This window comes from Streptopelia decaocto, assembly GCF_964273445.1.
Source record: "Streptopelia decaocto genome assembly, chromosome: 15".
NCBI classification, from domain to species: domain Eukaryota; kingdom Metazoa; phylum Chordata; class Aves; order Columbiformes; family Columbidae; genus Streptopelia; species Streptopelia decaocto.
Window position 1 is genome coordinate 10,289,184 of NC_138670.1, and position 22,485 is coordinate 10,311,668.

The window sequence follows — 22,485 nt, forward strand, 5'->3', positions numbered from 1 at the left end:
TTTCCAGACGGTGTGTTTCACCGTCTTGATACCACTTGAAAACTGAAGCTATTTACAGGAGTTAAACTCAGTGAGCGGTCTCGGTCCCTTCCCGCTGGCAGATCCAGACACACCGTAGTGCAGGCATGAAAAAAGAACATTCAGTTGTGTGAAAGGATTTTTTGTGTTGCTTGGGTAACCTTGGGCACTTCTGATAGCGCAGAGGAGTTCGATAGAGAGGCGCAACCGTTCGTGATCTGGCGAGTCTGATTTACAAACCCTTGCGATGCGCATGTTAATTCTGGGAAAGCATAGACACGTATGGCTCGTTCTTTTGTTGGCCTGAGTACAGAATTTGGCACCTGTCAACAACCTGAAACCACAGATCAGATTTTTAGGACGGGCAGTTATAGCCAGCCCTGGGTCACCCGCAGTTAACGTCCCCTTGTGGGGTGTGTGGGCCTTAGGGGGTAATGCACACTGAAAAGCACCTCAGTGTTCTTCAAGCGCAGGGGTTTTGTGCCTTTAAAGGTCCCGTGCTCTACGCTATTGATCTTGCCCCTCGCTCTGTCCTACTTTTAGAGGGTTAAATGTATGTCTCGGGTTGTGAGCGCAGTGGCAGGGACACAGATGAACAGACAGCAAGCGATCATCCTTCAGCCCAAGGGCAGCTCTCTGGGCTTCACGGTGTGCGATGGACAGGGACCCTTTCCCCAGCAGGTCAGACCCTCGGTGCTCCCCTTCGGTCACTGAGAGCATGTGTAGTGGCAGGTGACATGCTCTGCTCGCCCTGGTGTTGTGTCTGTGCTGATATTGAAGGCAGTCTGATGGTTTTTCCTCTGGGTGTGGTTTCAGATTTCTGATACACTGAAGAGGTTTGCGGTCAAGGTGACGACAGCCAGCGTGAAGGAACGGAGAGAGATCCTCAGCGAGCTGGGAAGATGCATTTCTGGGAAAGGTAAAAGCTTTGGGGCACTGTTCTGGTTACCGGGGTGGAGGAGAATGTTCAAATGTTTGGTTTCAAAGGCACTGTGAAACCCGTGGGTAGTTTTTTGAAGCAGGGGGCTGGCAGCGGCTGGACTCTGTGCTTTCTCAGAATTAATTCTAAGCATGGGTTTTGAAGGTAACACAGAGCTCCACTTAGTAGCATGTGTGCTTTTCCAGTTAATGTTATAGTACATATATGTGTGTAGAGAGACAGAGAGCATGGAAGAATTTAAATAATCTTAATAAAAGAGTTGAAACAAATTTTTAAAAATCTTTTTGATTCCTCTCTTTTTCTGAAGGTGACTGTGGAATAGCGTGTATTCCAATGTTACCCTTATTTTTAAAAATATGGTTAAAAAGAGAGAACTCTGACTGTGATCCTTGAAAGCAATTTCATAGCTGTGTAGGGGCTGGGAGCGGTTCGCTGATTTCAGTTGCGAGGTGACTCATGTTTGTGCTAAAGATTAACAGCTCAGTGGTTTATGTATAATATTTTGAAATCCAATCTGTTACAGATCTCCCGGAGGCTGCAGTGAAAGGCCTTTGCAAACTCTTCTGCCTTACTCTGCATCGATACCGGTGAGTAAATTGATGTAGAAGGGCTGTATTATTTAATCTATCAGCATTTATGTCTTTATTAGTTAAACTGGTATGGAGCACCTGGACAGGTCAGCATGTGGTGTCACAGGTGTGTGACACTGAAAGATGCTGTCTAGCAGTTAGCTCTCAGTTAGGTTGGACATTAAAAAGCTTTACAGAACCTTGTGTTTCACCTTTAATTTTGAAATTAAGACTTGCATCCTGTGGCTCAGTTTGCAGGAGCGAATGCTTCTGTCCTTGTGAAGCAAGACCAAGGTTTCTTTTGGACGCTTTTAGACACTTTTAGATTGCATTAAGTCATGACCTGTTGTAGAGAAGCTGTTGAGAACCTGTGTTTTCTTCCGCAACCTGCTGGAGAGCCCCGACATAACTTCTGTCGTCTGAGGGAGGGAATGGAGCTTTTTGCCAGAAACTTCTCCTCTTCTTGGCACAGGAAGGATACAATAACTATTAGCTCGAGTGCTGAAGTGAGAAGGCAGAGCCGTGTCTGTGGTGCGAGTGTAGGACTGTGTGTAGGGCTGGTGGGTTTTGCGATGTTCACGGTGATGTGGTTCTTCCCCAGCGATGCAGCGTCTCGCAGAGCCCTGCAGCTGGCGCTTCAGCAGCTCGCCGAATCCCAGCCCGATGCAACCGCCAAGAACCTCCTGCAGTCGCTTCAGTCGTCGGGGATCGGTGGCAAGGCTGGAGCCCCCAGGTGCGGGATCAGTTGCTCTTTGGGGAGCTGGTTTGAGTTGCTGGTAGTTGTTCTTGTGTTCAGAATGACGCTGCTGCTGCTGCTTGCCAGAGGGGTTGGGAACATTTAGAGACAAAGCTGTTAGTGACCATTCAGATGTTCCTCTCTTACTTCTCTCATGTCTTCTGGGAAAGTAGAAGGACTTTCTTGGTGTTGTGGAGCTGAGTTACGGTTTTGCCTTTGTTAACCTTCAAATCTGGAGCGATGAGGAACAAACTCTTTTATATAAGAAACGATCTCCAAAATTATTAGGAAAGGGAATTTCCTCACCCATCAGGTATTCAGCTGGTGGAATTCAAGACCCTAGTATAGACAGGGAGATAATGAAACTTGAAGCTGAGCTAAGGAACACACAGCTCTTCTATTGTGGAGCACCAGGGGTTCCAAGAAGCGACATAAGGTGCTGTTCCGCTGTACGAGCCCCGGAGCACGGTGCTGCTGTGCCTGCGGAGAGTGTCGCTTTCAGAAAAATACCCAATCCTGGTTTAAAGGCTTGCAGTGGTAGGATATTCACCCTTTAGGCGCGGTGGCTGGCCTCGTGTGCAAGGACACTTCCTACGTTCTTTGCGATAGAGATCGAAATGGGCTGAGGAGGCTCGGGGAGCTGCTCAGTGGGATCTGTGACCCGAAATGGAGAAGATGGGAGTGAGCAGAAACCAGAGCTGAGCGGTGTGCCAGGGGGGAGTGTCAGCTGAGAAGTGATTTGGCAGTCTAAGCCTGGGAAGCTCTGACAGTAAAGATGAGCAGCAGATGAGAAATCTTGAGTCAAGTTTTGGGCACTTGCAGTTGGCAAAGTATTTAACTCTCACTTCTGTAATGCCACTGGGAAGATCCAAAAATGGTATTTCTTCTGCTAGGGCTTTTCATGCCAGCAGGTGAGATTTAGCCTCTTTTGTGCCATTCAGAAGTTCTGAGTGCTGTTAAACAGGAGGTGAAATACTTAGCTTCTGAGGACTCATTATTTCCTATAAAAGCCAAGACTTTAGCTGTATTTTTCTGTGATAACATGGCCTCGCTTATAGGATGGTGTTCTGACCTGGGCAAAGATGAGTCTGCTATGGACTAGTAGGTGTAAGTTTCGTGCTGGGAGCTGTGGATTTACCTTCTTCTCCCGTTTGTACAACAGTAAGAGCAGTGGATCTGCCGCTCTGCTGGCTCTCTCCTGGACCTGCCTGCTTGCACGCACAGTCTTTCCAACGCCTGAAAAGAGACAGGGAGAAACATGGAAAAAACTGGTAGGTTCGTTTCCGTTTGCAGAGATATCCCTTTGGAGATCAGGACTTAAATATTTCTATTGTCTTTTAAGTTGCTGAAACATTGCAAGTAATTCCAAGTGTAACTCATAATGTAAGGTTAAAAGCCAGGTTTACATGACAATCTTCTTTGCTTTCTGCTGTGTTTTGATCTCCTGTTTTGCTGGAGAAAGCAGGAGGTGTATAAAGCGTGGGAGTGGGCAGTGGTGCGCCCGCGCAGAGCTGCTCTGACAGGGTGGCGTGTACCAGCGTTCCTAGGCTGGCAGTGCCAGCGGTGCCTCTGCGCTGCGCTCTGCAGCGTGGCGCCAGTTCCTTCGCCTCCCTTGAAGTAGTTGCCTGTGGTATTCTGTTATATAGTGTCACGTAGCTTTTTGCTTTGTTGTCACCTCCTTTAACAACCTGAACCTGTGACCACGCTCTTAGCACTTTGCAATACGACTGGAACACAAGAAGAGATGTCATCTGATGTCAATTGTTGTTTTCAAAATCAGAGTTTCCAAAACTGTTCTGCATGGTTCTGCAGAGTGGTACAAGTGACGTGGAAGCAATGGCAGCTTGTTGGAAGAACTTGACCTAGGGACATTTTCTTGAGCAGATTCACTGGCACATGACATGTTGTGTTTGATATGAACTCTCTGAGATGCAGGTGCATGAAGGTTTTCTTGGCTGTTTCCCTTGACAGGTGGAGGTTCAGTGTTTGCTCCTATTGGAAGTCCTGGGAGGTTCCCATAAGCAGGCGGTGGATGGGGCTGTGAAGAAGCTGAACAGGCTGTGGAAGGAGGTGATTTGTGTGTTCCGTGGTCATGTCCAGCCGCTGTTCTAGGTTCTGCTGTGCTAACGTGCCGTGCTCTTTTTCTCTTCAGAACCAAGATCTGGCAGATCAGTACTTGTCGGTCATTCTTGGTCTTGAACCGAACCAGAGTTACGCCGCAATGCTGGGACTTCTCGTGCAGTTTTGCACAGTCCAGAAAGAAATGGATATAATTAAACAATACAAGGTAAATCTGTTTTATTGTCTTTTGGGTTTTTTTGTGTGTGTGTGTGGTGTCACTGGTCATGGAGAAGGGGGGTGAACAGATGTCTCAAAGGGGTTGGTACTTTGCATCTATTCCTGGTTTCGTTTTCTGTCAATTCAGTCATAATGCACTTCTGCCTAAAACAGCTGGGATAGATTTCTAGAGGAGGTACCAGTTACGTGGCTTTTTGCTGTGGCCTGTGCCTTTATGTAGATGGCCAACACTGCAGCTTTCTGCCTTCTCCTGTGATGCAGGAATGGAAGGCGGCATTTCTCTCTCAGTGTGTTTTGGTCGCTGGGCTGGAGGGCAGAGCAGAGAGCACTGACTGGTCTCTGCTGGAGTGTCTGGTGTGAGGGTGGAAGCAAAGCTGCTGCTTAGTGGCTGGGACTGCTGTGGAGGACCATGAGGGGGGGTGTCAAGCCCGGCTTACTGATGGTGTGTGGGGAGCTGTGTCTAGGCTGCAGTGTGGCTGTAATCTGGTGTTTCTTCTTGTTTAGGGTGCTCTTCTGGATTTCTACTTGAAGACCATTCTTATGAGCAAGATGAAGCCTCAGAAGCACGTGCTGGTGAGATGCTGCGACAGAGCCGTTCGTGTTATTGTCCTATGTGCAACGTCCTGCGCTGAGCAGTGTGTTCCCTTTGCAGGACAGCTGTTCCCCACTCCTTCGGTACATGTCTCACGCTGAATTCAAGGACTTAGTTTTGCCCACTCTGCAGAAATCGCTGCTACGGAGCCCTGAGAACGTAATTGAAAGTGAGTCTGTGCTCCCTCTGTGTTGCTCTGTCAGCTGTTGTTCTGCAGGTCGGGAGTTGGGGGCTGTATCTCTGGACTGTCCTTCTGGTCCTGTGAGCACAAGCAGCAGGATCGTCTCCTGTCTGAGGGCTGGGTGTGGAGAAGCAACATTTGTGGTGTGATCCCAAGTGTCTGGGTATGTGATAGCTACTGTTTGCACTGAGGACAGAATTTCGCAGCTGAGTGCTAAGAAATACCCTGAATTAATCTGCGCATTGGGCATCAATTTCAGCGTTTTACTCTTCCCACTCCTTATTGACCCTGTTTGCTCTTGACGTGAGCTGTGGGAAAGGGTGTATTAAAATGCTAAAACCATAATGAAATGTAATATGCCATTATCTCTTCTGTCTTCAGCAATCTCTTGCTTGCTCGTATCTGTGAACCTGGATCTCAGCCAGTATGCTCTAGACATTGTGAAAGGACTGGCCAGTAAGTACTCTAACTTCTGGTGGGAATGAGGAATTCAGAATAAAGCTTTCTTCAACTTTCTGGCTGTACCTGTAACAGCTTGATGACTGGTGAGGAGAGGTTGTTTTACGTGGGAGGGAGGACGAGGCTGTAACTTGGAACTGGAATAGTTCCCATGACAGTTCCAGACGCTGAGTCAAACCACATGTAAATATATGTCCTTGTCTTGCTGATTTTATGTGTTTTGTTATAAGAAACTCTTGGCTTGTGTGTTATTTTCTAGGTCATCTGAAATCCAACAGTGTGCAGCTGATGGATGAAGCAGTCGTGGCGTTAAAGAACTTGGCTCGCCAGTGTAGTGATCCTTCTGCTGTGGAGTCGCTGGGCAGACACCTTTTTGCCATATTAGGGGGTGAGTAAATTGTATGATAAGCAGTAGAGACAAATAAAGATTTGCTCACTTCAAGGAGTTTTGGGGAGGGTGTTTTCTGTTGTCTTTAGCTGCCTGTGGGGGGTGGGATGGTTCAACCTGGATCAGGGCTGGTGGGACGAGTTTTTGTATTGTTAGAGATGATTCTCGATGTAGCACATAGCCAGTGTCTGTCTGTAATTAAGCCATCACCCGTTTGTTTCTTGTTGGCAGGCTCAGAAGGGAAGCTGACAGTTGTTGCTCAGAAGATGAGTGTCCTCTCAGGTGAGGACCCCAGAAGAAAAGCTGCTTCTCTGGTGGAGGAAATCAGCAGAAGGCTGAATGAAAAGGATCTGTACTTAAACCTTTAGCATTCCCTGCCTGTCATTCCAAAGTGGCTGTGGTTAATGTCACAGGGCGTGCTGGGTACCACATGCCAGTTCTTGACTTTCTCCTCAAAGGAAATAGTTGGCGGGTAGGCTAAAATGCTTTCTGAAAGGAAGAAGGTGTCTATATCCTGAGTAAAAAATAGAGGCAGAAGTCCTGCAGTGTTGGTGACATCTAGATGTGGTGACATCCAGATGTAGTGACCAGAGGGAGAGATGTCTGTGCAAGGACTGAGATGTGAAGGGTTGTTCTCGATTGTTTTTAGATTTTGCAGCAAGTGGTGGTGGTTTGGGAACTAATGAGAGAATTCTGCCGTTCCAGGGATTGGCAGCCTCAGTCACCATGTGGTTTCTGGGCCCTCTAGCCAAGCTCTGGCTGGAACCGTGGCTGAGCTTTTCATCCCTTTTCTGCAACAAGAAGGTGAGACCTCTTTCCTTTGGTCTTGGTTTGCAAAGCTGCTTTTGTTTTGAGCTGGATTTTCATATGGCCTATTATTCAGGATAAATAAACCTGAATTCTGGCCTGTTGTGTTATAAAATCTGTTGCCCTGTTTTGATGAGCAGCCCCATGGCGACAGTGCTGTGTCTCTTAGAAGCATGTGCATTCTTTTCCTTCCTCCTCCCAATGTTGTTACCTGCCTTCTGTTTTATGTTCCCATGTCTTACGCAATTGCTGTGCTGACATGAGCTTTGTGTTTGTGTTATTTCATAGTCCACGAAGGCACGTTGGTCCATGCGGTCTCTGTCCTGGCTCTTTGGTGTGTTCGCTTCGCCACGGAAGTTCCCAAGAAGCTGGTGGAATGGCTCAAGAAAGCCTTCAGCCTTAAAACCTCCACTTCAGCTGTGAGACATGCCTACCTGCAGTGCATGCTGGCCTCTTTCAAAGGTAAAACTGTGCAGCCATTAATAACTCTCTTGACTGTGTGGCTTAAGAGAGGAGTGATCAATTTCTGTGCTTCCTGCTATAAGTATTAGTAGATAGCTGTGTGGGTTAAGAAAGATTTTGCAAGGCAGTGTCTGTTCACTGAGCTCCTTTGCTTTTTCCTTAAACTCTCTTTTGCCTTCAAGTTTATAAAGATGGTTTGTCTTCTTGTATAATGAGCATCATTGCCTATTGTGCTGTCTTTTTGTACACCCCTGAAGTGATTTTTGGTTGCTTTATTTTTGTCTTACGCTTAAATTGTAAGGTTTCTAGCTCTGGGACCATGCTTTTGTTTTACATAGTGCCCAGCACACTGGGCACCTGATCTGTGGCTTTGGCTCTTCAAAGCTTAAAAAAAATTTGAAATAGAGATCTTCAGAATTCTAAACTTTTGGTGTCAAACATTCACAAAATGTTTGCGGAACAGATGGTCACAGCTTGCCAGGAATTTCTCTCTCTTAGGTGAACACAGTCTTTGAAGTCAGACTTCTGTGTTTTGAACTCATTGCTTTAATGTCACTGATTTACTGTTTTATTTTGCATCCCATGAACAGAAGCTTGTATTGAGATGGGACTGTTTTGTCTGTGAGGAAAGGACTCAAATGGGTATCACCTAGCTTTTCACAGCTGAAGTGCAATGATAGCAGTGAGTGTCAAGTACTCTGAGATTCAGCGTCTGCCCAGTGTGTGTCTGGTTCCTTTCCTTGTCTCACGACCACAGAAGAACCATTGATACCCTGTGGTGTGAAGGACCACGTTGTTTTGTAACTCGTTGCTTTCTGTCTCCTCAGGTGACACGTTATTACAGGGAGTGGACTTGCTGCCGATGCTGATCCAGACAGTAGAAAAAGCAGCATCCCAAAGTACTCAGGTTCCCATGGTAACTGAAGGAGTTGCTGCAGCATTATTGATCTGCAGGATGTCTGTAATTGAGGGACAAACTGGTAAGGTCACAAAACATCTAGTAGAATCCAGTATTAACAGGTTCTGAGGGTTAGCACTTCTTGACAATGTGTGTTGTTTCTGCCTAGAGAATCATTGCCCTTTTGTAAACCAGGGAAGGATTTATTCCCATCTCTCTCAGTTATGTCAGTGAAGAATTCGTGCTCTTCCATGGCTTTGCAAATTCCAGCTTCCACACGCTTAGGGCAGGATTCCTCTTTATTCTGACCGAAGACGTTCACCCAGACCTTACATGTTAGGACTTGACTGATGCATTAAAAATACTGCTTCTTATTTGTGTAGTATTTTTACAAAGCATCTTAGAAAAGCGTGAGGACTGGAATTCTGTCTTCCGTTAGAGGATATTACAGGAACCGAGTTCATACATCTGCCAGGCTATAAAATCCAGATGTGTTCTATCAAAAGCAACACACCAGTTTCCTCCTTTCCTTCATTTTTAGGAAGGGTTGCCCTAGGAAAGATTAAGGTGGAACAGACTTTTACATTTCACAAGTCTAAGTCAGAGAAATGTTTTCAGCAGGTGTTTTTGGGCATGCTTATAGTTCCGAATGAGACAGATGAAAGGCCTTATAACTGAAGTAGAACTAGAAATGAGGGATTTCAGGAGACAAATTTCTGCTGTATTTTCTGTACGCTGGTGAGTTCTGCCATGTTTTGAAACACCCTTGATAGACATCTCTTCTTTTCCTGTCAGAGTCTAAGCTGAGTGGTTTCTGGCAGCTGATTCTGGATGAGAAGAAACAAATTTTTACATCTGAGAAGTTCTTGCAGTCTGCGTCCGAGGAAGGTAAAGTGTCAGTTCTTGTGTATCCAGTTGCTGTTCAGCTCTATTAGTTAGTACTCAAAAGAGCTGCTGTTGCTGTTAGGCCTGTTCTGTGATCCTTGCAGGATCCAGTTTCAGATTGAAAGGAGCATCGTGCTCTTTCAGCAGTACATCACAACGAATTAATTTATTTTAATGAACCTGAGTTACTAGACATTTATAATTCCAAATCCATATGTTCTGTAAAAGCCTCCAATACAAAACGCATCTACGTGGTGTCCCAGTTTGTAAGTAAATATTTGCAGCCAATCAAAGGGATGTGGAGAAGCCTAAAATTAAAAAGATGAGAAAAAGTAAAATAAGGCTGGAGAAGAAAACATGTAGGTGAAAATCTTGAGGTATGTAGGGGAAGAGTAATAACAGATAGGAAATCAATTGGGTTATAAATTAGCCTATCTATGCTCTGGTTTGTTCTCTGGTATTTAAAGATAAACTGAAAAAAATGAATGTGCCCAAACAAAACCATTAGTTTATACACTACATTTTGTACTGGAAGTTTTGAGTTAGTGAATAATTTCTCTGAAATGAATTCATTTATCTTTTGTACAAAGCTTTGAAGAGGTAAAGTTTTCTGAATGGGAAAGAACAGACTTTCTCCTTTGCTTGCTGTGATCCCGGTTTCCTGCAGGCAGTGTGTCTATCCGTCCCTTTTCCCTCCGAGGCTACAAATACCCTGAAACAGCATGATTTGGAAAATTTCATATTGCTCCCTTAGGATCTTAGCTCCAAAGCCTAACGCTGATACTTTGAGAGTAAATATTGTCATGATTTGATATTGGTTATTTAAGCAAAAACATCCAGCTGCCATGCATAACATCCCCAAACTACTGGATGCTTTGAATGTCAAAAGTCCCCTGTACCATAGTTAATATGGGTTTTAACCCACCCCATGTTTCAGGGTTTTCTGCTCCTTCTTTTACTGATGCAGTTGAACACTGGTACACAAACCAAAGGTTCTAGTGACAGTGAAAGCTCAGAAGATGGTGTGAGATAAAATACCAAGGCTACTATTCAAACAGCATTATGCCTTGGGTATGAATTCAATATACGTTTTATTGTCACTGAAGACATTTTGGCAGCGCTCAGGAATTAAGAGTGTTGATGCAGTGAGCATCGTGTTTATCATTTGGTTTGCTCTGTTGACTTAGACAAAAATGGGTCACACATAGTGGTCAGGAAGATTCTGCTGGGGTCTAGCTAATGACATTTCTGTGAAATTCTGGTTCTGTTTCTAGTCCTGGCAGATCTGAGTTGAATTTGTCTCTGGCTTCACTGAGAAGATTATGTAGAGGCGCTGTTTGGTTAGCTATTTGAATGTGCCCTGCTTGCTGTTTGTTTGTTTTTAGGTTAAAAAATCTCTTTCCTTAAGAAGTCTCATGCTATTTTAAATATTTGTCTTTTCCCACAGCAATGTGTACAGTACTGCAGCTGACAGAGCGCCTGCTCTTGGATCACGCACAACGGCTGCCGGAAAGTAAAGTTCAGTACGTAGAGTTCTCTTGCTGCTCCCCATCTGTGTTTGATCCCTGAACGTTCACATGGGCAGTGGAGAGGGTGGGCTTGGGACTTCGCACAAAGCGTTGAACTCTTTGTGGTTTGTGTCCGGTTGGTTTGCAGAGCTGCCTCCCTTGCTAAACCGTTTATTTCTCTGTTTCCAGACAGTTTCACCGTGCCCTTGTTGCTGTGCTGCTCAGTCGGACCTGGCACGTTCGAAGACAAGCCCATCAAACAGTTAAGAAGCTCTTGTCCTCTCTGGGAGGGTACAAACTGGCATATGGGCTCTTGGAGGAGCTGAAAGTGGTTCTGAGTTCCCATAAGGTGAGTAGTCAATAGCCAAGAAGCCTCGTCTCTGCTTAGCCAGTTGTTAGTATGTCACCTCCCTCCCCTGGATTTGCCATTAGTATTGACATACAGCACGAGATTAAGATGATTCAGTTCCAGCTGCACAATCTCCTAGAATGCCACTTGTTACTAGATTACTGCATATTACTGCGTCTGTGGTGTGCCTAGTCGTCCCTGTCTACACAGAAGACATATTATTGAAAATTATTTGGGGAGGAAGCTGCAATTTTCCATGTCCTTCTATTATTCTAATCCAAGCTCAGTTCCTTTCTTGGTATCCTGGTTCTTTGGCCTTGGCTTGTGGCTCAGACCGCCTATTTAAAATGAACATAATATAATTACTTCAGTAGCAACTATTATAAAAAATAAAAAGAAAATTAAAAAAGGGAACAATGAGTGCTATATGGTTGGACATGCTGCTAAGCAAGCGGCCTGTCAAATCGTATAATAGATTAAATTGCATTAATTAGGTACCAAGGCTGGGACTTTGTAAATCGTCTTCCCATATCACAGATACAGCCTGAATGAAGTATTTTTGAAAAGATACTGGGTAAAATTAGACTGCAGAAGTTGGGCATACTGTTCCCAGCCAGCTGGTTCAACCTTTCCCAAAGTCCTCTTTGCCAAAAATGATCATTTTCATTTTATTTTAGCCCTGCTTGCCAAGTCTAGTGTAGCCCCCGTTCTTGGTGTTTCTTTCACTGTCATCTCTGTGCTTCGGTTCCCTTTATCCCTTGTTTCCTTTGAAAACTTTGGGTTGCTGATACTGACAGAGGGAGCTGATTGTTGGTGTTCAGTGGTGTCACTGTGGGGACGTGTGCTCAGGGTTCAGGAAAATTTGGTGTGGTGTGTTAATGACAAGTTGTCCGCTCAGGTTCTGCCTCAGGAGGTCCTGGTGATGGAGTCAGGGGAGCTGTCGGAGCTGGGAAAGACATACATTCCTCCCCGTGTCCTGCACGAGGCGCTCTGTGTCATCTCCAGCGTGGCAGGGCTCGATGCTGATTCCTTTGAGCCGGAAAAGCTGGCTCTGGAGATGCTGCTGGTGACCCACCATCCATCTGTAGGTAAGTGAGGGGATAAGACCGCTCTCATGGCCAGTATACAGGGGTTTTTATCTTACCTTTTTGTTTCATTGTATTAGCAGTCTGCTTCATATTTATTATGCTCATTCTTCTTGCTAGTGGCAGTGCAGCCGGGTCTTTGGCCAGCCCTCCTTATCAAGATGAAGATAGATCCCAAGGACTTCATTGCCAAACATCTGGATGACATATTACCCAGGATCACTGCCTATGCTCCGGAGAACCAGGTGATAAACTTGTGCTTTCCTTTCGTCGGTCTTGGGAGATAGGTTAGAACAGGAGAGTTTTCTGGAGGAGTTAAGTACTAACTGGTGTATAAGGAAGGAGATCTGTCTGAAAGGTGGGGAAAAGGCAGGTTCAAAGAGAACGTTTCTAGTGCAAAGGAGTTGGAATTTAAGAGGGAAGACTGTGTACCAGCAACTGAGTAGAATCCTGTTTAAGATTCAAGTACCCACTGAACAAAGAGTTAGGAATTAGAACATAACATGGGATGTCTCAACAGGGCATACTTTTTGGAGACAATTTCAAGAAATGCTGATAATAATGTTTTTTTCCTTTGTTTTTGTGATAGTCATCCATGAATGCAGTGGGATCTCTGTCTCTGCTTTCACCTGGTAGAGTGCTCCCACAGCTCATCAGCACTATCTCGGCATCGATGGAGAATCCAGCTCTGTGCCAGGTTACTCGAGAGGAATTTGCTATCATGAAGACACCAGAGGGAGAACTGTACGACAAATCTATAATACAGAGGTGAGGCTTTATAATTTCTTTTCTCAGTGCACCTGGGGATTGATCACTGCTGGCATCCAGCCTGTGTGTGAGTGGATTTGTTAGATGCTCTTTCTGGACAGGAGTTCCAGGATTTGTGTACCTGGATCTTAGTCCACGCAGTGCCGATTCTTTTCTCTGCTTTTTCTTCTCAGCGCTCAACAGGATAGCATGAAAAAGGCTAACATGAAGAGGGAGAACAAAGCTTATTCCTTCAAGGAACAGATCATTGAGCTGGAGCTGAAGGAGGTGAGTTGATGGGAGCAGGAAAGGCAGATGTCAGAACTTCACTGCTGTCTCATTTGTTTTGTTGTGTGGCTTCTGGCATGTGTGTGTACACAGCTGGGAAAGATTCCATGAGCTTCTGATACCTGTTATCTGCTCTTATATCTGTATGTATTAGTTTATTTTATATATGTGTTTGTATCAATTTATGTGGCATTCTACTTGTTTGTGACCGCGCTTGCTAATTGATAATGTTTGTTTTATCTCTTCGTCTCTTGTTCGAGGTATCTTATGTAACTTTTTCAGTAAGGGTTGGTAGTTAAATAGGTGCTTCCATCTTGTAGACAGCCAGCAGTTCTGTTCAGTCTGGCCAGACTGGTGGGGGGAAGAATTTGGTCAAAGGAAGGGACTGTACCAGGCTGACTGGAGCATTCTTTTATTAAAGGTTGACTTGTGTTTGCTCTGGAGAGGATGACATGCCCATCCAGTGTAGAAAAAGCTGGACAACTCTTTCTAATAATAACAAATAATTTGTCACAAGTTTAAACCATTAAAGTGTTGTTAACCCTCTGATTTCCATTTTCTATCTTCACTTAAGAGTAATAGGCTGGGAAGAATATTTTGGTACTGTTCTAAAAGTAAATTGCACCAAAGCCCAATCTGTGCAGCTTTCTTTGCTGTCTAATTGAGGGGGTGTTGTTAATAGCTCCTGGTTAATAATGTCCATGGCTCTCTACTGCAGGAAATAAAGAAGAAGAAAGGGATAAAGGACGAGGTACAACTGACAAGCAAGCAGAAGGAACTGGTGCGGGCACAGCTGGAAAGGGAGTCTCAGATAAGAAAACGGCTGAAAGAGGTAAGTTTTGATGGTCTTTTTTGCACCTCTGTGGCTACTGTGACCCAGATCATTTTGATAAAAGGAAAATGGAGTAGCATAGAGAATATTTGGCAATAACCTATTTGTTTGTTGCATTAGAAATTACATTTAACAACTTGATCTTTTCCTGATGGACTTTTTATGGTAATCATTTGAATTGTTTCTCTTACAGCTTGATAATGAGCTGGAAACAGCCCTGGGACTTCTGGACACTGTTATAAAGAGGCGGCCTCCTGGTTTAACTCAGTACATCCCTGCTCTTGTTGGCTCCTTCTTGCCACTTCTTCGATCGCCTTTGGCTGCTCCAAGGATTAAGAATCCTTTTCTTTCCTTAGCTTCCTGCGTCATGCCTGCTCGACTGAAAACCTTTGGTTAGTGTTTGCAGTTGCTGTTTAAGGGCAGGGTGTGTTATTTTTATGGCAGGGTGGTGAAAGTCCTTGCTTTTGCAAGCTGTGGGTCATGACCATGTCATGAACCGCCAAGAGGAAAATCCAGCCTGGAACAGCACATGGGTTAATGACTGTGATGTTCCAGAGATCCTACTGCTGGATAGGTCTGGGTCCAAAGACACGGAGTTGTCATTGTGACCATGTCTCCGTAGTGGTTGGTCGCAATGGGACTCTCAAGCGCTCGAGTCCCCCAGACTCTGCAAAGGGAACTCACACATGTCCCTGTTGTGGAGGAAGCTGTTCCTGTCAGCCTCAGGGCTTTGCTTCCTTCTCTCTGCCTCTTCTGCAGCCTGGGCTGTTGCCCAGAGCTTTGTTATAATTCTTGTTTTATAATTCTTTGTTTTCCTGGGGATTTTCTCTCAAGAAATCCTCTCATGGATTCTTTATTCTTTCCTACCAGGTACTTTAGTGAGCCACGTGACCTTGCGCCTGATGAAACCTGAATGTGAATTAGATGAGTCCTGGTGCCAAGAAGAGCTGCCTACTGCTCTGAACAGAGTCGTGAGCTTGCTGCATGCCCACACCATTCCTGGCCGAACAGGCAAGGGAGAGCCAGGTAAAAACGATTGTAGATCCCTCTGACACCCACCCCCCTGGCAGTAACTTTGTGAACTGCTCTGGTTTTGATGGTTTGTACAATGTTTTATAGGTGTCGCTTAGCTTCTTTTTTTTTTTTGGATTGGATAAGTCTTCATAAGTATGAAGAAACTTAAAAGGTTTTTTTGTGGTGATAATGGTAGAAATGATGTTACAAGTGTAGTAACTGTAGAAATAACAATATTTTTTCTTAAAATTGTTCAAACAGAAATAATAGTAGTGAAATTAAAGCTCATCTTTGCCAAGCACAGTTCCTACCTTTCCACACCACGTAGCATAAGTGATTCAGTGAGACTAAGTGGAAAGACAAAATAATTGCTCGTTATGTGTGATCTCAGCAGTGAAGCGCCCGTGGCCTCTGCTTGTTTGCCGTGCAGTGCTGCAGTTCATGAATATTTTATTCTGGCATGGCTGTAGAAGCAGCAGCTCTTTCCCACTCTGCAACACGAAGGCAAGCGTCAATATTATACAGTGTAACCTCACTGGGTTAGCTTTAATTTAGATCAGCTCTAGAATGTGCTTCATGGTGGGGTGCAGAAGTACTTTTAGCACTACCTTGGAGATAATAGTACAGAAGAGGGAGGCAGAGGTGGCTTAAGCCATCTTCAGGCTTCTGAACTGCAGTGACAGAGGTGGTTCATCATCCAGCTCGGCCAAAAGTGCTGTAGAAGGTTTCTAATTTTTAAAAGGATACGTAGGGTTCCATTTGGTCGCTTACCCCAGTAGCTGAGTTCTCTTGCTGTTCTGTGGCGGGTTGTGTGACTGTGGCACAGGTGGTTGTCACAGCGCAGCAGCAGCACTTGGCCATGTCGAGCAGCACTTTGTGCTGAACTTCTCAGTGATAATTCAGCGTCCCCACCATGTCCTTTATTTCCATAGTAAGTGCAAGTTTATTAACATTTGCACCCATTTTTAGGCTTATTTCTGGGAAGTAGCGGAAGTGTTTTTAACCCTCCTCCTTCAAGATTTCCTACAGTTAAATGAATATTGAATCAATATCTGATTTTTTGGTTTGCTTTTTCACTTCTCCTGCAAGAGGAAGGAAGTAGGTTCTGTAACACTTCGTTGGTCAAGTCGTGTTGTGTTCTCAAATGATTTTTCTCCATTTTCAAAGTTCTTTGGAGTGTAGTCTTGCAATATTATTTAGTAGGTGTTAATTTCTTAGATTACCATGAAAGCTAAGAGAGACCATACCTCATTTATAATGGGAATGATAAAATTTATCATTTATTGCTGGAATGGCAAAATACATTTTATAATCTTTTTCCTATTGGTCAATACCAGCTACTGCGATAATAGAACATTTATCTTCTGAGATAAAGCTTTCTTCCTCCTGCCGCACATAGAGGCACAGCTGCTTAAACCTAAAAATATCCAGCCAATAATTAAAAAACGAAAAGATAAAGTGTAAAAGCAAACAGATACTGAGTAAACAGAGTGAAAAATCCCACATCAGGAATGGAGAGGGTTCTACCTAAGCTATTCAAGTGAAATCGTTAGCAGCTCACAGTGTGTTTGGTATTTAATATTTCTCCCTTTAACTACTTCTGCAGTCTCTGTGCCCTACATAAGCTGACTAATACTGCAGTACTGTGTCTGCAGTGCTCCGCATCTGCATCTTGGAGATTTAAAATCTGGCGTTCTCTGACAGCACAGATAGGATGTAGAAATAAATGGTTTCCCGAGACGTCTAATACTTGAATTTTAACTGGACTAACTGGAAGACTGGAAGGAGTGTTTGCGATGTCCCGTAGCTCAGCCGCTATGAGAAGGAAGGAGCAAAATCTTTGACAACAGGAATCCAAGAGCTTTAATGTTTTCAAGGAGTAGTTGACACTTGCACCAGAACTAGAGGAATCTCGTTCTGAAGAATCCAGCTATGACTGGAATGACAGGTTAGCTAGGTTGATAGGAAGAGTTTAAAGGGAATGTAACTGGCAACCGGGTCCCTACTTTGGGACAGATGAACTTTAAAAGTGAATTAGTTAAATTTTATCAGATCACTGTGTGGATCCTCCTGCTCAGAAGTAAATTTAACCTTTTTTTTTCTTTTTTTTTTTTTTTTTTTCTTTTTTTAGTTTAATTCATTTTAATTATCAGAGTGTGCACACGAACTTAATGCACTTTAAAGAACAGATTTAATTTCAGCTTTGGTTGTGTGATGGATTTGATTTTGTGTCCTGCCCTCCCCTTCCTGCAAGTATTTCCAGGATAGACAAAACCTCAGTTTTGCCTGTGTGTCTACTTTAATCCATTAAATTGTGTTGATTTCATTTACAGAGGTTATTTTCACACTGTTAAAGCGCTGGAAGTAATTCAGAATCCTAATGTGACTTTAATTAAAGCCAGCTCATTGGTGTAGCAAGCAACAACATTAAGTAGAATCATAGAATCATTTAGGTTGGAAAAGACCCTTGAGATCATCAAGTCCAGCCATTGAGCTAACACTGGAATGCCAGATGTCACTGTTGGAGCTCTAGTGTTGCTGTTAAGTGAAGTGGCAAAGTGAGAGAGGCTAAATGGGGGGTGCCAGCTCTGTGTGCTGCCTCACCAGGCTGAACATGGGCTGTGTGCAGTAAATGCAGATAACCTTGAGGCAGTGTCCTTCAGGCCGGGTATTTCTAGGAGCTTAGAAATGCTTCGGCTCTCTTAGCGTGTGTAAACGTAGGGCTGAAGCCATCCATATCCATTGTACACTATCAACGTGTACATTTTACACCAGTCCGTATCATAAAATGAAGGCATGAGAGGATCAGCTGCGCTCACAGGGTTGTTTTTCCTTTTCACAGGTGCTGCCCCATTGTCAGCTCCAGCGTTTTCCTTAGTCTTCCCTCTGCTCAAGACTGCTATGATGGAGACACCTCATGACAGTGAAGACAAGGAGGAGTTTCTGGTCAAGATTCTGCAGATCCTTACGGTCCACGCTCAGCTGAGATCATCGGCAAACAGCCAGGCTGTGCTGCTGGACGAGGTGAGCGGGAGCTGTGGGCATTGGGTGACGGCCAGCGACAGTTGTCCGGAGGAGGCATGGGATAAAAAAGCTGATGTGAAAACCAGGCAAAGCAGGTGAATTCTGCAAGTTAGAGTTAACAATGTAAGATTGTTTTCTCTCACATAAAGCTTTTTCTACTCCCTCTGCCTTTTCTGCCCCCAACCTTTCAGAATGGCCCAGAGCTGCTGCCCCGGAGGGAGATGCTGGTTCTGCTGACGCGGGTGATAGGAACGGGTTCTCCACGGTTACAGGTGAGTCCTCGGCTTCATAACCTCAGGCAGGATTCTGCTTTTCGTCAGCATCTAAGGGAAATACACCTGCCTGGTGTAAGTCTGTGAGGCTGGTGGTTGATACATTACCAGTTTTCTTATATGTTTGTGGTATTCTTTTGGGGATAAAATGCCTATATCTTTCTTTTGTGTGCAGTTTATTGCAGCAAACGTATTCTTCAGTTTTCCTTTGGTGACACTGTATTCCTTCTCTAAGGCCTTACTCTGTTAAACAAGTTTAGTAGTCGCTCCCTGGAGTGTTTGTTCTAAGGGATGAGATGGCAGAAAGGTCAGTAACAAAAAGGGAAAGAGTCGGACCAAACTCATCAGTTCTTGTATCCGTTGTGAACCCTTATGACTGGTCTTTGAAAATTCCCTCTCTTGTGATGGCACCGAATCCCCATCCTGTGCTTGCTTTGACCAAACGCCCAGCAGCAGAAATCAGCAGCAGAATCTCTAATACTTCCTCGCTCTTTTAGGTTTTGGCCTCCAACGCACTGACGGCTCTGTGCACGAGCAGCAGTGGGGAGGACGGCTGTGCCTACGCGGAGCAGGAGGAGATCGACGTGTTACTACAGGCCCTGCAATCTCCATGCATGAATGTTCGAGATGCAGCTCTCAGGGTAGGGGGGAATCATTCATGGTCATACTGAATTCCTTCATTTTTGGGGAGGTGAATCTTCTGTGACACTGATGAAGAAAAGCTTCAGCTGTGATGCCTCTCTGGCAGTGTGTCTGCAGGAGGCAGTGGCTACCGAACAGTAAAGCTCTCAGTAATGCTCTTTGTGATAGATTTATCTTGCACAAAGAAATGCTCTGGGTCTATCCACACCTTTGTTTTATTAAAACAGGTGTAATTACAGCAATTTAACGCCTTCTATTTACAATTGCACAGAGCTTAAGTCTTAAAGAGAAGCTGTCAAAAATTCCTTTGTCTGCACTGGGCCCAGTGTTTTTGGAAAGCTTCAGGCTTAGTAACTTCTGAGAACACATCAAAAAAACCTTGCTTGGTTTTCTTTCCTATGAAACAACTTTCAGCTTAGCTCACTGGCCTGGCTCCTCTGTACTTGCAAGCAGAACAGACTGTAGGCACCAGAGCACAGTGTAGTGCCCAGGTGCCCCTGTGCAGTGTGCCGGTGGAGCACTGGTCTGGAGCTTCACCATCTCACCTGGTGGCAAAAGAAAGTCCCTGGTCCACATGGTCAGTGTGCTGTGCAAGGAAACAGGAATTTTGACACCTCCTACCACTGAGAGCTTGACTTGGCAAAGGTTTTAAGTGTTTTGCAGTATCTGTTTCTAAAATCACATCCTTGCACTGATTCTCTAAACTAATTCAGGGCCTGATGGAGCTGCAAATGGTTCTACCAACCCCAGACAGTGATGAAAAGAATGGACTGAATCTGTTGCGTCGCCTTTGGGTCGTAAAGTTTGATGTGGAAGATGAGATTCAGAAGCTGGCAGGAAGGTGAGGGTTGTTCTTGGCTGATGGGGTTGTAAGGGGAGCTCTCTTCTCCCCTCGGGGAGCTCTGCCGGCAGGGGCTGGAGGGCAGTTTAGGTCACCCCGCTGTCTGCATGGAGCGGCGGCTTCTCTTGCTGAAGGCTGATCCGTCAGCTCTCCGTGTGCGCTGCAGGTTGTGGGAGTCCATGGGTCTGGAGCTGCAGCCTGACCTCTGTTCCCTGCTGATCAAAGACGTCATCTACCACGAAGAGGCAGTGCGACAAGCGGGCGCTGAAGCTCTTTCCAGAGCTGTAGCTCAATATCGAAACCAAGCAGCAGAGGTCATGAATAAACTGACGGAGATTTACCAGGAGAAGCTCTACGTAAGTCCTGAGGGGTTGACAGGCACAAGCTTGCGCTGTATTTTGTGTCTTTTATTAATGGCTTTTCCTTTCATCTGTCTTGAGGATGTGCATGAAGCCCACTGTTGCTGTGTTTGAGCTTGTCACAGACTTTAATGTCTTGATCCTCAAGTTGTCAGCCAGTAATGGTACCATTGTACAGGCCTTAGGTGATAAGTCATTTTAGGCCTAACCCAGCTCTTTGCTTGTTTTGGGTTTTTATGATGCTTTTCCACTAGCGGTATCACACCTCTGTGCAGGTACGGCTGGCAGCATTCTCTGCAGGAGTGCCCTTGGGAAAGTTATTCTGATGACGTGTTTCTCCTTGCAGAGGCCGCCTCCGGTTCTGGATGCTTTGGGGCGAGTGATATCTGAATCGCCACCTGACCAGTGGGAAGCAAGGTACAGTCAGCCTCAGACTGATCTCATCACTTCCAGTGCATCCAAATGAGATGTTCCCGATTTTTATTTAGAAGTTCAGGGAGTGGAGAAAAAGGGGAGTGTTAAAAGAAAGAAATATAAGGGGTTGTATTCACTTGCTGGTTTTATGCTCCCTTCTGGTAGAGAATATTTGTGCCCCTCAGGCATGCTAGGCAGGCTGAACTGAAATGCTCTCAGTTCCATCAAATATTTGATGCTGTCTTCTCTATGTCCTTCTGATAAGAATGGAGTTTTTCCCCCTCAGGCTGTCTGATTTTTGTCTTATCTTACTGTATTCCTGTCTCTGCGTGGGCAATTGATTGTTTCAAGAGCAGCAGCGCGAGCCTTAATGAACTGGATAAATTCCAGTTTGGGTAATTACTTTTTGTTGACTTGTACACTCTATACAGGTTTAATTGGGGACTGTCTTGTTCACTGCCTGTCTTAAGCTAATCTCTTCGTTAGTGCTGATGTACCTTGTTGTGGAGCTGCTGTTTTCTAGCAACAGACAAAGTGATCCCAACGTCTGTCTTTGTTGGCCTATGTATCTGTAATGTTTAATTGGGATAAAAGTCATTATATGGCTGAAAGTTTGTTGTCCTTTTAGGAACTTGCAGCATAGGGTTATGTAAGGAAACGCACATAGGTTGGACACTTGACGCTCTTTGGTTTTGTAGTGGTTCTTTCTCAATTTTTGTAATGTATTGCTGGTAGCAAATGTGATTGTGACTTCAAGCAGATTCTGTGAAAAGCCAGTAAGCTCACAAATTCACCGTCTTCCCAGGTGTGGCATTGCCTTGGCCCTCAACAAGCTCTCGCAGCATCTGGACAGTTCGCAGGTGAAGCCCCTCTTCCAGTTCTTTGTACCGGACGCGCTGAACGATCGCAGTCCCGAAGTCAGGAAGTGCATGTTAGATGCAGCCCTTTCAACGCTCAACACTCATGGCAAAGTAAGTCTGGACACTTCTCTCTCTAGCAGTGGAAAAAGATGGAATGAAAATGTAGATACTGTGTTGGAGCCCATAGATATTTTTTTTTATTTCTCAGAGGTTGCTGAAAACTTGGATGTAGTAGGAATTTCTGCGTATTCGGGGTCGTTCTGTTATTGACTAGTGTTGATGAAGTGCAGTTTTTCCCTGTTGGTGCTATAAAAAAGAAATAGCCCTGAATTGACCAGAGTTTAAATGGTATAAAACTAGAGTAATAAAAGCAAAATTAGACCACAGATCTTTTAATCCTGGGGAGGTGAGAATTCCCTTTCAGGCCTCATGCAAAGAAAAGCATGAAAGCTTGCTGATCATTGGCTTACTTCAACTGAAGCCACTCAGAGAATCGAGGCCCATCCTTCTCGTCAGGGCCAGCCCTTCTCCAGCAGCATTAGATGGGGAGATGTGCGGGGTGGAAGTGGCTCAGCTTCTCATTTCCTTGTGTGTGCCAGTCTCCTGGACAGCGCTGCACTTTAGCCTGAGACAATTGGAAATTTTTCGTGCTATTCATTCTTTCTTTCTTTTTGTTAGAAAAGCAGGGGGGTTTATTTTATCTTTCTGTTCTCCCTTTGCAAATGCACCAAGCAAAAGAGCAGGCACTGAAGTTGAGGCTGGCAGCCTTGCCTAGTAGCTTGTGTCGCTTCTGGCAGAACATGATGCTGGCAGGTTTGGGGGATCTGATTTTGAAGAGCTAACTTCTCTCTAGCAGAAAATATTTGTTGCCTGCGAGGGTGGCGCAAGGTTTTATGTGATGTGACACGTGAAGTGAACTGTAAATACAGTGTAATTGTTCAGTTTGTTGGCTCAGAGAAGAACAAACAAGTCCATTGAGCATAGCAAATTGCATTCTGAGTGGACTCTGGTGGCAAG

The 22,485-nt window shown here is 44.8% G+C and overlaps 1 protein-coding gene across 3 annotated transcripts in view; it reads left to right on the forward strand.

Moving 5' to 3' along the window:
* GCN1 (GCN1 activator of EIF2AK4) overlaps positions 1 to 22,485 on the forward strand; it is a 41,902-nt gene that overhangs the window by 1,526 nt on the left and 17,891 nt on the right. The window contains exons 1-32 of one of the 3 annotated variants that reach the window (XM_082065900.1): positions 479 to 699; positions 835 to 937; positions 1,482 to 1,545; positions 2,129 to 2,260; positions 3,426 to 3,534; positions 4,235 to 4,333; positions 4,416 to 4,550; positions 5,066 to 5,134; positions 5,214 to 5,322; positions 5,716 to 5,790; positions 6,053 to 6,181; positions 6,413 to 6,463; positions 6,887 to 6,985; positions 7,277 to 7,450; positions 8,278 to 8,430; positions 9,144 to 9,236; positions 10,681 to 10,756; positions 10,931 to 11,090; positions 11,989 to 12,178; positions 12,296 to 12,420; positions 12,765 to 12,943; positions 13,117 to 13,210; positions 13,929 to 14,042; positions 14,236 to 14,434; positions 14,913 to 15,068; positions 17,899 to 18,080; positions 18,272 to 18,352; positions 18,850 to 18,993; positions 19,708 to 19,835; positions 20,002 to 20,191; positions 20,541 to 20,611; positions 21,414 to 21,579. In XM_082065900.1, coding sequence (XP_081922026.1) covers positions 574 to 699; positions 835 to 937; positions 1,482 to 1,545; positions 2,129 to 2,260; positions 3,426 to 3,534; positions 4,235 to 4,333; positions 4,416 to 4,550; positions 5,066 to 5,134; positions 5,214 to 5,322; positions 5,716 to 5,790; positions 6,053 to 6,181; positions 6,413 to 6,463; positions 6,887 to 6,985; positions 7,277 to 7,450; positions 8,278 to 8,430; positions 9,144 to 9,236; positions 10,681 to 10,756; positions 10,931 to 11,090; positions 11,989 to 12,178; positions 12,296 to 12,420; positions 12,765 to 12,943; positions 13,117 to 13,210; positions 13,929 to 14,042; positions 14,236 to 14,434; positions 14,913 to 15,068; positions 17,899 to 18,080; positions 18,272 to 18,352; positions 18,850 to 18,993; positions 19,708 to 19,835; positions 20,002 to 20,191; positions 20,541 to 20,611; positions 21,414 to 21,579 — 3,975 coding nt within the window. In that variant the 5' untranslated portion in view covers positions 479 to 573. Of the gene's footprint in view, positions 1 to 478; positions 700 to 834; positions 938 to 1,481; positions 1,546 to 2,128; positions 2,261 to 3,425; positions 3,535 to 4,234; positions 4,334 to 4,415; positions 4,551 to 5,065; positions 5,135 to 5,213; positions 5,323 to 5,715; positions 5,791 to 6,052; positions 6,182 to 6,412; positions 6,464 to 6,886; positions 6,986 to 7,276; positions 7,451 to 8,277; positions 8,431 to 9,143; positions 9,237 to 10,680; positions 10,757 to 10,930; positions 11,091 to 11,988; positions 12,179 to 12,295; positions 12,421 to 12,764; positions 12,944 to 13,116; positions 13,211 to 13,928; positions 14,043 to 14,235; positions 14,435 to 14,912; positions 15,069 to 17,898; positions 18,081 to 18,271; positions 18,353 to 18,849; positions 18,994 to 19,707; positions 19,836 to 20,001; positions 20,192 to 20,540; positions 20,612 to 21,413; positions 21,580 to 22,485 lie in introns of those variants that run through there. The other 2 variants (XM_082065899.1, XM_082065901.1) reach the window with 2 other exon arrangements.